We start from the raw sequence: 13,837 nt of genomic DNA, 5'->3' as shown, positions 1-13,837 counted from the left end.
CGAATTGCTTGATCGATGAGAAGGATCGTGGCAATGTGAGGTTACTATGAGATGAGATTGTGGCGCCGCAGTCAAATCCGGTTCCCCGCCATTCAACAATCCAAACCACAACCGGTTGGAATACACATGCATACTCAGCTTCACCCGTAATTCAGCATGTCGAGCCCCATCCTCGACATGCGTCGCCCGGGAGCGTACCCGTCAGTAGATTTTACTCGGCCGTAGGTACCAACCGCTCAGGATTGATGGTGCTTCTCACTGCGGGTCCTCAGCATTGTAGAAGAATTTCATGGCGTTTTGTCACAGTGGCGTGAATCGAGAGTTCAATGGGGAAATAGAGATGTCACGTTGTATGTCTCCACGCCACCTAACTCCCAGATTGACCGTGCTATGATTATCAAAACTTCTCATTACTTTATTCAGCATTTCAGAGCTATTTAGAGATCAGCGAGGGTTCTCCTGGAGACTTACGAAAAGCATGTCTTCCAATCGCCAGCGTAAGGTACTTAGCGCTTGCTTGCAATGGACCACCTCCTGGGTGGAAAAGGTGATCCGCTTATGGCCCAGGCTGCAGGTGAGCCATCGCGGCGGCAAATACTCGCTGGAGCGGCTACTGGCACTCGAGGAATACACTCGGACCACGTCTCTGTGTCGCGCAATTTTTGTTTGTTTGGGCACTCCATTGCCTACGATGACTCTCGTGGTGGCACAAGAACTAGTGCCTCTGCAAGATCCGAACAGTGGTTCACTAGCAAATTACGGCTTTTGGATTCGAGCTAGCATCTTGACTGCAGCCATCGCCCACGCTGCAGCCGTTCAGCTGCATCATCTCGTCGATCAAGTCAACATCTCGCAGGGTCAACGCGTGGCGATCGCCTGCTGCGTTGGCTCAAGCTTCCCGATTCTGATGATGCACGTCGCGTCGGGGACAGTTTTCCCTATTCCTTTTACCGTGGTATCGACTTTTCCAGTATTCTACGTGCTGCTGATCATTTCATTTCGCGTAGTAGCTGGTAGGAAATTTTTCCAAGATGCAGCGGCGGACTTGGATCAAACGGTCCGCTTTGTCAAGTATATTTGCACCCAGGTTCTCCTGATCATCGTGTACCCGGCATATCAAGCGCTATTCTCCATTGCCGCAGAAACAAACCACGAACTACTCGTAATATTGCTGTTGCCGGTGATCAAGTCGCTGATCAAGTACCTACTTCTGCGCATGACAACGCACATGGAGGACTTGACGCCTGAGAGTGTCATTTTTACAGTCGATTTCTTCAACGCCCTGTACCTCGCAACCAGCATGCAGCAGGCGACCTCGACGACTACAATAGTCACTTTTGTCGCGCTCGATATGTTTCACGTGATGTTTGGACTGTACGGCCACTTCAGACGCACTAGCAGCATCCAAAGACGCCTTCGCGAGGTTGTCGGCGAGTCCGATAGTGATAATTTGCTCTCATCGATTGTTTTACTCTGTCAAAAGCCGGAAGTTTACGCGAGACAAATGCGGGTGGGAATTCAGCTGCGTTCGAGTTTTCCGTACCGACTATCAGACGCGACTCAACAGCTACTAAGCATGCTCGATAATGTCAAGTCTTCACCTTCCGGTAGGCACAGATCGCACGCCGCGCATCCGTCCAAGCCAGATGTATTCGTCGTACACACTAAGGGGCTGGCCAGAGTTCACCCCGTTGTACCTATGAAAGCTGTCGAAAACCGTGTGCGGAGAGAAACACAAAGGTACTATTCAGCTGAGCGCAAGTCTTTTATTCTTCAGGAGACGCTTGAAACCATGTTTACTTCCGAGTGCCACGTTCTCACGGAATACTTGGAGTCGATTATCCCTGTTCTCTATGGCTGCTTTGTGCTGATGATTGTTCGACTCCCGAACGCGAAATATCACCTGGATATCGAAGGGATCACGCGTGAGAATGCCACGGCCACCGTGCATAGCGTATTTGTTCTTGCAGTGCTGGAACTACTGTCGTTCATCGTACTCGCAGTCGTTATGCAGCGAAATTGCGGTGTAAAAGCATTTTACCACCTGGCGTTCGTCTTGGAGACGCAAACGATGCTGATCCAAGACAAATTGATCACGTGGGCGCTTTTGACGATGGGATTCCGCGTCGTACACTTCGGTAAGTGTTATCTGGCTCTGTAATTGCATTCAATAGCTCATGGGGTCTGTACACGTGGTATCAGGGGTCGATTTCACGTTTAAATTTGCTTGGATCCGCGAGAAGCAGATCTGAATGGCAAAGGAACAAACTTGTGCAGTAGATCGGCGCTTTCTCAACTGGAGATGCATTTAGATTTAAGGTAAGAGAGGGCTCTAACTGATCATGAAGGTTACGCTATTGCTTTGATTGAAGCATAAGGAATCCACCAACCACCCGTGAGATAACTCCTTTCCTCAGCTGCTCACATTTCTCAATCTTCCAAGATGGTTGCACTTAAATGCCTCGTCGTTGGTGTTGGCTGCACTTTCACTGTCCCAGTCTCCGGAGACGTTGCTGCTCTACGAGAAATCGTGCACAAATCGATTGTGAAGAGATGCAACCAGCAGTTTGATCCCTGCGCTCTGAGGCTCTTCGTCGCGAAACGAGACGGCGAGTGGCTCAACTCGGCCGATGCGACGCAGCTGAAACAAGGAGAAATCCCGACGTTCATGACTTCAATCCAGACACGACGCTACCGGATGCACTGGACCCAATCGGCAGCACGAAGTACCAACTGCGAACCGGAAATCAAGTCGATCTGGTGGACGTCCTCGTCATCATCCCCGATAACGTTAAGACGCTTCTGTGAGCGGTATCTATCAGGCGCGAGATGGAGGAATATCGCGGTGCGTAGAATACCCCCGGTGCATTTCTCCACCAAGAGGATTGTTGCTAACTGTGTGTGAATTTCTCTGGTCAGATGTTGATGTGGGGTCTACATTCGCAGGTATGTGTATCGCCTGGTGGTGCGTGCCAACGAATGGCGCGAGTTGGGGGCCGCTATGAAGCTGCAGTTGGCATTTTTTACCTTCGTGTCGTTCCTCGGCGGTTTCCACTTCCTGGTCCTCTTCTGCAAGACGGAAAAAACTTCGACGCATGCTAGATGATACCGAGAAGTAGCATCCACTCTCCCCACCCTACGGGGAGAAACTCACAACTCTCCCCAAGAAATGGGTTTGCTTAATCTTTCCATTTCTCCGATCTACTGATGGTCAAGCTGCAATACAATTTAAACAAATTCTGTAATAGCGTTAGTTTCCATCACTGAAGTACAAGAATTGTGGATAGTCACCATAACTAACATCAACGCTGGATCTTATTCTGCAAGCCACGGCATATCGCTCTGGAAGGAGTGACACATGAAGCTACAGGTACTGCTGTCGATAGCACTCGCAGTGGTGATGAAGCACAATTGCGTGATTCGAGCCAGGCATCGTCTTGGAGGCTCAAACGGCGGTAGATTAGTAACACCATGATAGGATTCCATTGTGTCTCAAAGCACCCCATGTGGATGGAACACCAATCAATGACCACTGGACAATATCAAAAAATCCTTTCGTCCTCTCACTTCTCAACTTTCCAGGATGGTTACACTCGAGTGCGTCGTCGTTGGCGCGGGCTGTGTGCTCACCGTTGACGTCTGTGGAGACGTTGCCGCACTACGAGAGGTCTTACACGAAAGCATTCTAAGGAAATGCTACCAGGAGCTCGATCCGTGCGCTATGAAGCTCTACCTAGCTAGGATAGACGGCAACTGCCTTAGCCCGACCGCGGTGCGGCACCTGCAACGAGGAGAAATCCCGATGTTCCTGTCGTCGGTCCTGACACAACGCAACCTGATGAACCCATCGGACCACATTGGCAGCCAGCAGCGTACCGAACAATCCAGTGATCGAGTGGACGTCCTCGTCCTCGTCCCCGATAACGTTAAGACGCTTCTGCGTACGGCTTACTTGATGCGCAAGCTGCGGGAATATCGCGGTATGTTGGCGAACTTTATTCTCACACTGTAGAATTAGGCGCAACTTACGACGGGGTATGAATGCTGCAGGTCTGTCGGAGAGGGCATTGGATTGTGGTCTACAGTTCACTGCCAGCGCCGTGTGGCTGTGCGTACCGACGAGTGGCTGGCTGTCGCTAGAGCTGGCTTTCGCCGCTCTCACGCTACACCTCGTAGTTTCCGCGCTCGTGTTGTTCTTCGCCAGCTTCTACTTCGAGGTGAGACGGGAAGAGGTGAAGCGCAAGCTACACGACTACCGGTAGCACTTTGAAGTCAAGTCGTCAACATGGCTACATTTCCTTCATGGCTACACATCCCCCTTCCAAATCTAATACTCTCCTCTCATTTGTCGAAACTCGTGTCCGAATTTCCTTCAATCCCCGTCTCTCAAAAGATAACTGGTCCTCCGGTCTCCCCCTCCCTGATAAAGGAGCTCTCCATCCCCTCACTTTGGAAAACCTCCTCACAGACACCATGGCCGAGACCAGCATCTACCCGCGCGCCGAGCTTGACGGCCACAACGGCAAGGCCGTGACGGCCCTCGCCACGACCCGCGAGAACCCGAACCTGCTGCTGACGGCCTCGCGCGACAAGTCGCTGCTGGTGTGGCAGCTCTCGAACGACGGCGAGGAGTACGGCTTCGCGCGTCGCCGCCTGCAGGGCCACTCGCACTACGTGGAGGACGTGGTGATCTCGTCGGACGGCCAGTTCGCCCTGTCCGGCTCGTGGGACGGCACGCTGCGTCTGTGGGACCTGAACACGGGCATCACGACGCGCCGCTTCGTGGGACACACCAAGGACGTGCTGTCGGTGGCCTTCAGCGCCGACAACCGCCAGATCGTGTCGGGCTCGCGCGACAAGACCGTGAAGCTCTGGAACACCCTGGGCGAGTGCAAGTACACCATCACGGAGGACGGCCACACGGAGTGGGTCTCGTGCGTGCGCTTCTCGCCCTCGACGGCCAACCCGCTGATCGTGTCGTGCGGCTGGGACAAGGTGGTCAAGATCTGGAACCTGTCCAACTGCAAGCTCCGCACCAACCTGTTCGGCCACGAGGGCTACCTCAACACGGTGACCGTGTCCCCGGATGGATCGATCTGCGCCTCGGGCGGCAAGGACGGCACCGCCAACCTCTGGGACCTGAACGAGGGCAAGCGCCTCTACTCGCTGGTGGCCGGCGACGTCATCCACGCGCTCGTGTTCTCGCCCAACCGCTACTGGCTGTGCGCTGCCACGACCTCGGGCATCAAGATCTGGGACCTCGAGTCCAAGATCGTGGTGCACGACCTGCAGCCCGAGGTGGAGGAGCCCAAGGGCAAGTACGCTCAGCCCCCGCACTGCATCTCGCTGGCCTGGTCGGCCGACGGCACGGTGCTCTTCTCGGGCTACACGGACGGCATTGTGCGCGTCTGGGCCGTGGGCAACTAAGCGACAGACTGTGGTGTCGTTTTGGTGTTGAAGGGAGACTTCGTTAGGGTGAAATTGTAGTGTTGGAAGTGATTTTTTGGTTTCTCAACATGACAAAACCACAAGGGAGATTTTTCCACCAGCCAAGTTGACGTTTGTGTGTATTTACTTTTGTTAAAACGAAGCGAACGTGAGTTTCTCTAGTAGCTGCACGATGGATGCTACTTGTTGCCTTCATCTAGTGTGCGTTGAAGCTCTTCCAGTCTTGGGCCAGGACGTGGAAACCACCGAGGAATGACACGAGGGTAAAATAATACCAATTGCAGCTTCACAGCGGTGACCCGCGTCAAAGACTCGATCACTGTCGTGTTCTCATGAGGGATACTTGGAGTTGTAAGCGTCCACGTACTACCTGAATTAACACATTAACATCTATTGTGCCTTGCATGCTTTCTGTCTTAACAACGGCGTAATTCGTTGTTTTAGCAAATCACGGTGATTAGCCCATCATTGAGTTAGGAGGCTAACTCGTCGATTTAAGATAGAATAGCTGCTAAGACAACGAGCTAACCTTGAGTTATGCTCACTTTCGTTGAATGGCCGGAGTAAATCCGACAATACTACGGCCCTGACATTCTAATTCTAACTCGCTCTCTTTGTCTGATTGCTTTCTAGTCGATGATTGACATGCGTTGGCGATCTATCGTACTAAACTACGTCTACAATATTGAAGAACATCCCTGTTTTTATATCGAGTAGCTGCAAGCAGCTTTAAAGTCAGCGTTTCCTGCACATCCAAACATTTCTAGTAGAAATTTTCTACTGCTACTATATGCCGTGCTCTGAAATTCGAGCTTGGTTTAACGCGCACCGCCACGACGAAGAGAGCGAAGAAGAAAACGTCCCCGTGCTTACTATTATGCAAGGAGTTGGCGCCATTCTATCGGGGACCTTATCAGTTTGTTTTCTTGCAGCGAGAACCGATTTATTCTTGCAGTGGCAACCGCTCCGTTCTTGCTCTGCGTTGTGCTTGGTACTGGCGGTTGATTACCTTAACTTTAACTTAGAGTTAGGCTGCGAGATATGATCACCGGGAAGGATTTGCTCGTTCCTTAATCGCATGCCAAAGTTCGTGCTAAGCACAATAGCTATATTGTGATTTGCAATGCTTTTGGCAATATGAGGCGAGATTTGCTGTATTTATAGCGACCACCTGCTAGATTTACGATAAATCGAGGTGCATAAATGGGTGGAGGCCTAGAATTACGCTAAAAGCGCCACAATTCTGTCGGTTTTTATCCACAAGCACCTTCACACACGGCAATTATGCATAAGAGGGTGGATATGCTGGGGATCATGGACGGTGGTGTACTGGGCCAATGCATGGCTGCTGACAGGCCCTCCCAAGTCGATATATATATATATGAGGAGGTGGATTTATGCATAATTTTAGCAGGTCGTGTATCTTCTTTCACACATATTTAGGAGCAGGCTTTGCCATATTTAGCGTCTAAAATGGTCGGCAAAATAACTGCAAAGCAAAATATATAAGTACAAATAAAAATAACACTGTAAAAACGACAATCCGATACTTTCCAGAGCTTGATTCGGCGTTTCCCGACCGCTTAGCCAAAACTTTGTCATTTCGTCCTTCACATCGAGGGATCAACCAGTGAACCATCACCTTCTTCGGTAGCCTCGGGACTTTTGAGTTTTCGTTTACGACTGCAAGTTTAATTATGTTGCACATGTACACAGCAGTATCGCCGAACCGAGCAGTCAGTGTCGAGACCGCAGACGTTGACTTCAGGTAACCGTAAAAAAAGAAAAGCATACTCAATAAATTATCGCGTGATAATAGCGATATTATCGCTTCTCCAACAATCTGGTGGTTGAGCCACGCGATTAGGTCTTGCGGTGTAGCAATGACTAGATCCTATGTTTGTGCTAGTACCATTTCCTGAAATTTATGTCAAGAAGAACTACGCCTCCCAATCGCTCACCGGTGCGTTCTTATGGCCCTGTTTTCTTGGGTTTGAGACCGTAGATTTGGAAATGGTTTTATGAGCCACATCCCGGACATGGAGCAGCTTTTCAAGGAAGAACTGAAGATGGACCTTAAGATTGAAGACACCGAAGCTCGTGTGGTAAATTACTTCGTGCTGTTTGACAAGATTGTGGAGGACCATGGTTTGGGTGGAATCCTCGGTAGTGGACGCGAAAATGAACCGAATTACGACGAACGCATGAAGTTGCGTTGCAAGTACCTGCTAAAGAACATTGCGCCCTGAATCGATTTCTCCGTGATGAAATTCTCCTCCGGGAGATGGAGCGCCTGGTCATCACCAAGCCAGTGCTCAAGAAGGATGATATTGCGCTCTACGAGGCCTTAGTGGAGCGCGCACGAGAGCAGCAGCACTACCACATGCTGGCCCAGGAGCTCAAGCAGGTGGATAAACCTCGTAGCAACCCCAAGACCAATCACTCCAACAAGAAGCCAGCGCTTTCGTTGAAGCCTCGTGTTTCACAGCCCCAGCACTCGTCATCAAGCAAGCCCAAGCAGTCGAAGCAAGAAGCCGACAAGCCCCGCGCACCGCTGCGCGATGGCTGTCTCGTGTGCAATGGAGCACATTGGGTGAAGGATTGCCCCACCGCTAGTGAGGCAGACAAAGAAGCAGCCCTAAAACGAATGAATGACATGAAGAACCAGCGCTTGCGTGCGAAGACTGTGCGATCAATTGGGCAGCCCGGTGAGCGTGCAGCCATTTGGAATGGCATATTGGAGGTGCCTTTCCGAGCCGACACTGGCGCTGACTACGACGTGATTACCCGCCACATTGCGCATGAACTGAGGAACCTGGATGATGACCTCGTGGTGGAAGAGCTCAATGTGCCGATGGAGGTTGAAGTGGCAGACGGACGGCTCGTTCCTTGGACCGAGATGTGTGAAGTTGACGTGCAGCTATTAACGGCTGCCGGTCCGGTCAATCTGCGCAGATTACAGTGTGTAGTGATCGATGGAGATGCGGATGAGTTCTTACTTGGTGATCGACCTCTGAAGTCGCTTGGGATCAGCGTTGAGCGCCTCGCAGCCAAAGGTGCCCCCGAGGAGGACGAGGATGGTATACCGGAGGATGACATCGTGGGCGCGACCAACCTGGATGAAATCATGGACCGACTCGACGTAATGTTGGACGACGCTGTCAAGGCCGGGTTTCCACACAAATTTAAGGATGCGCTGCGAGATGTCACCAAGGAAGAAGTTGATCTATGGCGGACGAAGCTAGGCGCAGACCCACCCGCCAAGCTCGAGCCACTGCGAGTCGTATTGGTCGACGGCTCCACACCGTATCGAACGAAGCCTCGCCAGTACTCTGAGCTGAAAACCAAGTTCCTTCGGGACTACGGCAGGCAGCTGGAAGAATTTGAGCTGGTTGTACGTAACAATCAGTGTAGGTGGGCTTGTGCGGCCATTCCCGTTCGCAAGAAGGGTCCCGTCGAAGACTTTCGGTGCGCCACCGACTACCGCCCGATCAACAAGCGCACCGTACCTATCGCAGGTGCAATGCCAAACCTACTGGTGGTGATTGCCAAGGTTAAGGGTGCATGCTTTTTCGCAACGTTCGATCTCTTCAAGGGGTTCTGGCAGCTTTTGCTGCACCCGGACTGCCGTGAATATTTCAGCTTCATCACGAATGACACTGTGTACACACCCACGCGGGTGCCACAAGGAGCAACCGACTCGCCGATCCATTTCCAAAACCAAATGCAGGAGGTGTTTCGCGAGATGCTGTACGAAAACGTGTTGATCTGGGTGGACGATATCGTCGTGTTCGCTAAGACTGCGGAGGAGTTCATCGCGGTGCTCAAGAAATTCTTCGCTCGCCTCCGCGAGTATGGTCTGAAGCTCAATGCCAACAAGAGCTGTCTCTTCGCGCGTGAGATCTCCTGGTGCGGACGCCTCATTGACGGTGAGGGCGTTCGCCACGACCCCGAACGAGTTGCAGCTCTGTGTTCACTGCCGCTTCCAGCCACAGCGGCAGATTTGCAGAAGCTGCTTTGCGCAGCTAATTGGTTGCGTGAATCTATCGTGATTAGAGTTGGTCAAATCCTTATCCAGTTATTACCAGTTACCGTCATTACCTTCGTACTTACCATTTATTAACGTTAATAACTTTTATGTATAGTTGGTGTGGCAGAAATATACGATCTGCTAACGGTAATACCTCATATGTATAGTTGCTGTGGCAGAAATATTCGGTCAACGCGTTTCGTGAAGTTGTCAACGTACGTGGAGGTCTACCGACAAGAATCTGCGTATGCTCCACGTGGCAGGCAGCTCGCGCACGGGGCCTATTCTCGTCGCTGCATTCGCAAACTTGCTCCTGTAGAGCCTGCAAGTTCCATGGACCAAAATGGCCACCGCAACGGGGACCGGGCTAGCAGTGAAGGTCTGGCCTTGGTCGCCCTTCAGTTGGCGTGTGGACCAAGTACATTGTGGTTGTGCCACGTTGGGCCAACCCGAAGAAGCAGCACTGCGACGTGACGTGCAGACACTGCTCCAAGCTCATCAAGAATGCCCAGCCCAAGAAAAACCTCCGCCCACACATTCGCAGCTGTCCCTGCGCCCCAGCGGACGTCCGGGCTAATTACCCTGTAACACCCTCCAAGCGAGATCGTCCCAACACTTCCGATAGGCCCCACAGTCCATCCAAGCGTTCACGGCCTGAAATGGCTACGAGTGTGCTAGGACCGGTCTCAGTGACTGAAAAGAAGGAGTTCCATCTTCAGATTGCCAAAGCGTTCTATGCCTGCGGCATTCCATTTCGAGTCATCGAAAATGGAGCCATGAGGTGTATCCTGACGAAGTACCGGCCCGGAATGACGCTCCCTTCACGCCAAGATTTGGCGACCTCACTGCTTGACAGCGCGTACGCGGAGGAAGTTGCCAGCGTTATGGAGGTGCTGAGGGACCAGCAGTACGTTGCCATTGTATGCGACGGATGGTCCGATCCCAACAGCGAGTCCATTATCAACTTTATGGTGACGTCTCCATTTATCCGACCCATATTTTGGTCATCGGAGCGCTGCGCCGACAAACAGCATACAGGGGAGTTCATGGCGTCAGAGTTGAAAAAGGTGATTCAAGCTGTTGAAAATGTCGTCGGAAAAGGATCGGTATGCGCTGTTGTGACGGACAACGCGTCTAACAGGCGTAAGTCATGGGAGCTTCTAATGGCCAAGATACCAAGTCTAACGTGTAACGGCTGCGCGGCACACACGATCAATCTTCTACTCAAAGACATGTTCGGGATGGAGTTCATGAGTGACGTCTTCAAGAAAGCCGTCCTAGTTACCAAATTTGTGCGTAAACGTGCAGCGCTTCTTTATCGCTTTCGGGCTCTGCAACGCAAGTATTTTGGTACCCGGCAGCACTGGAAATACAATTTGTGCTCGAGTACCACCGCGTCGAGCGCGCGCTAATCATCCCTGTTTCGACGCGGTGGTACTCGAGCACAAATTGTATTTCCAGTGTCGTGAGGAACGAAGATGTGCTGCGTGAGTTGTTTTCCAACCATGAATTTCTGGCTCGTTACGGAGATGCTGCTGCCAAACTCAATCGCGTCGAGTCCATTTTGGCTGATAGCATGTTTTGGGTGAATGCCAGAGCCGTAATGTGACTGGTGAACCCGATAATCCAAGCTCTCGGCGCTCTCGAAAAGGATGGGTGTTGCCTTTCGATGGTGTATGAATACTTTCGTGGACTGAAAACCCACGTCATCTACAACCGCGAAACTGATGATGTTGCTTCTGGTATTCTTAACACGATCCGAGGCCAGATTAGCTCCCGCTGGAACACCCTCAAGCGCGAATCAATCCTCGCTGCATTTTTACTGGACCCAACTAAGTCTACGGACGACTTTGAAGGTGATGATTTGGACAATGCAGTCTATGCATGCGTAGATCTAGCTACACGAGTTGGTCTACCCTCCAACGTATCTCCAAATGCGGTTCGCCGAGTTGTCATGGCTTTTATTCGCGTGAATAAGTCCTGGACAGCCGAAGACCACGAAAAAAACGCGAGGGACACGCTATTAGACTGGTGGCTGGTCAAGGTTAACAAGTTTCTGCTCCTACATACTTTGGCTACCCGCGTTTTGAGCATCCCGACGTCGTCCGCTGCGAGTGAGCGCTCGTGGAGTGTTCACTACTTCATCCGCACCAAGCGACGAAATCGGCTGAAACCCGATCGCGTGGAAAAGCTAGCATATTTGTACTCGAATGCGGGTGACAAGGCTGCAACTAGTGCAGTGCACTATCAAGTCAATGCAGAAGAAGAGGGCAAAAGCAGCGCGAGTGACGACTACAGCGATGATGACATCGTTACGCCAATTGCTCCCAACAGCTCCAGTCGCATGCGCGGTAGTCGGTCTAATACGGCGCACCGATCACGATTCTTCACGCCCTCGCAGACCGACCAACGTGAAGCTGTCCACCCCCGCTAGCTCGAAGAACACTATTTTCGTCTGCACTAGCCAACCCGCTACCCGACCAAGCGACGAATACCAGCACAGTATGCAGTGACGAGGCTGCGGTCGCTCTTACGCAGTCGGTCGCTCTTACGCAGTCGGTCGCTCTTACGCAGTCGGTCGCTCTTACGCAGTCGGTCGCTCTTACGCAGTCGGTCGCTCCTACGCAGTCAGTCGCACTTACGCAGTCAACAAGCAGCGGAACCGTTTTCACGCGTGCTGATGAGCGCCAGCTTGTGCCACCGGTCGTGAGGCCGCCCGGATCGGCAAGTGCAACAACACCGAGTCTACCAACTAGCGATCGTCTCGTATTTTCAGGGGGTAGCAGTGGCCGTCGTGGACTACCTCCAACTCCACAGTCGAGCACTGGACGCACCCACCACTCGCCGAGGGTGCTGTTTGGTCCAACCTGGGAGCATTAGCATATTTGACTTTGTTCACGCTAGCTAAGCCCGCAACACGATCCATATTTTCATTCCGTTCACGCGTTCTTGATTACATATCATGCACTAGTTAGTCAATAGAGTCGTCGTCCCCATGCAAATGTGTGTCAATGCATTGGCTTCAACCTCTTTCGAATTTCTTCTAGATGCTGCCTCGGCTGATGGTATTTCTAGCAGCTTCCTCCGCTTCATTTTCTCGTGAGGAGTTTTGGTTCTGCTGCGGACTTGGGTAGTTGTTCATGATAGGGGTAGACTTGATGGTGCTTGCCGGACGTGACGGTATATTCGTCGTCGCGCTACTCGAGCCTTGATCACTCATGCACGCAGCCGAGGATGTTCGATTTGCTCTTGCCGGCCTCACCACCCTGTTTCAGCGCGCACACAACCTTTCTGTGCTTGTGCGTGGTGAAGCTGCGTGTGGACCCGTGGCCATGGCGGTCGCAGAACACTTTGGTGACCTTAGTGGTGGCGAACTTGCTAGGGGTGAAGGAGAGGTGGAGGGCTAAACCGCTTTTGCCCTGACTAATCCGAGTTCAAATAATGCAAACGCCAGCTCTTCTTGCTCTTCTTATAATCGTAGAGCTTCACATCAGTTAGCTCACATATACAGTGCATCGTGCCGTACCCGCCGAAACAGGTTGCCCTTCTACGAGATGACCTTAACTTGAACTTCTGTCACTGAGCTGCCAGCGCAACGGCGCACATTGGCACAGCAGAACGCGCACTAGCACTCCCACAAATAAAGAAGCGTCATATTTGGTTAAGAATGCAGTAATAATGTAACATCAACGCTTGTAGCGCAACATTTAGGCCTCGTCCAACCCTTATCAGCGAGCTGTTCGTTCATGTAACAGCATAATGGCCACCTCGGCGATGTATATGATACTCTTCAAGCCCTTCCCTCTCTTACGAATCTGCAGCACAACACACAAACTCATGAGATCGACCATATCCAGCTACACGCTCTCCCACCGGCACTTACTTCATTTTTGATGAATCCCTCGGCCAGCAGGCACGTGACGTGGTCCACGTACTGATGGCTAGGCCCGCCCTGCAGGAGATAGGTGTTGTTGGTGCCGGACTCCGTAGTGCCAAAGAACTCGCAGGTCCTGTCGTTCAGCAGTGAAGCATCGGCCTCGTCCGTCGTGAAGCGCACGTCGCACCTGTTCTCCTTGGGCACCATGTCGCCTAGTCCGAAGCAACTGGTTGGAATGGTGTACAACTCGGGTGACGCGCCGATGATGTAGACGCCCACACCGGCGGCACGGAGCGCGTGCATGGCTGACTTCTGGCCACTGAAGAAGCGCAGGTCCTTGGTGAACGAGCCGTCGGCCTGCAGGTCGCCCGCCGACGTATACATGGGGTCCGCGAGGGCCAGGCCGAGAGTCATGGTTTCGGTCCACTAGCATGGCGCGTGAAGAGATCTTCTGTAAGCAGTCTGAGTGGCCTTGTCGCAGT

General features: G+C 52.1%; 4 protein-coding genes across 4 annotated transcripts; 3 read left to right on the top strand and 1 right to left on the bottom strand.

The window, feature by feature from the left end:
• Positions 1-478: 478 nt before the first annotated feature.
• PHYSODRAFT_510586 (hypothetical protein) lies at positions 479-2,161 on the top strand (the record flags this gene model as incomplete). Its single annotated transcript, XM_009532748.1, has 2 exons — positions 479-1,607; positions 1,752-2,161. 2 exons carry the CDS (start codon positions 479-481, stop codon positions 2,159-2,161), a joined length of 1,539 nt encoding a protein of 512 aa, XP_009531043.1.
• A 2,299-nt stretch (positions 2,162-4,460) lies between these two features.
• On the top strand, positions 4,461-5,551 carry PHYSODRAFT_355000 (hypothetical protein). Its single transcript, XM_009532747.1, has one exon. The coding sequence runs from the start codon at positions 4,474-4,476 to the stop codon at positions 5,425-5,427; it is 954 nt and encodes a 317-aa protein (XP_009531042.1). The 5' UTR covers positions 4,461-4,473; the 3' UTR covers positions 5,428-5,551.
• Positions 5,552-7,705: 2,154 nt separating this feature from the next.
• On the top strand, positions 7,706-8,770 carry PHYSODRAFT_415226 (hypothetical protein; the record flags this gene model as incomplete). Its single annotated transcript, XM_009532746.1, has 2 exons — positions 7,706-7,855; positions 7,991-8,770. Coding segments are annotated over 2 exons (930 nt in total), but the record flags the coding sequence as incomplete, so codon positions are not given.
• A 3,920-nt stretch (positions 8,771-12,690) lies between these two features.
• On the bottom strand, positions 12,691-13,769 carry PHYSODRAFT_262821 (hypothetical protein; the record flags this gene model as incomplete). Its single annotated transcript, XM_009532745.1, has 2 exons — positions 12,691-12,897; positions 13,362-13,769. The coding sequence occupies 2 exons, from the start codon at positions 13,767-13,769 to the stop codon at positions 12,691-12,693; spliced, it is 615 nt and encodes a 204-aa protein (XP_009531040.1).
• Positions 13,770-13,837: the final 68 nt, after the last annotated feature.

The sequence above is a fragment of the Phytophthora sojae genome (genome assembly GCF_000149755.1).
Source record: "Phytophthora sojae unplaced genomic scaffold PHYSOscaffold_6, whole genome shotgun sequence".
Taxonomy (NCBI): Eukaryota; Oomycota; class Peronosporomycetes; order Peronosporales; family Peronosporaceae; genus Phytophthora; species Phytophthora sojae.
This window is presented reverse-complemented; position numbering and strand designations above follow the sequence as displayed.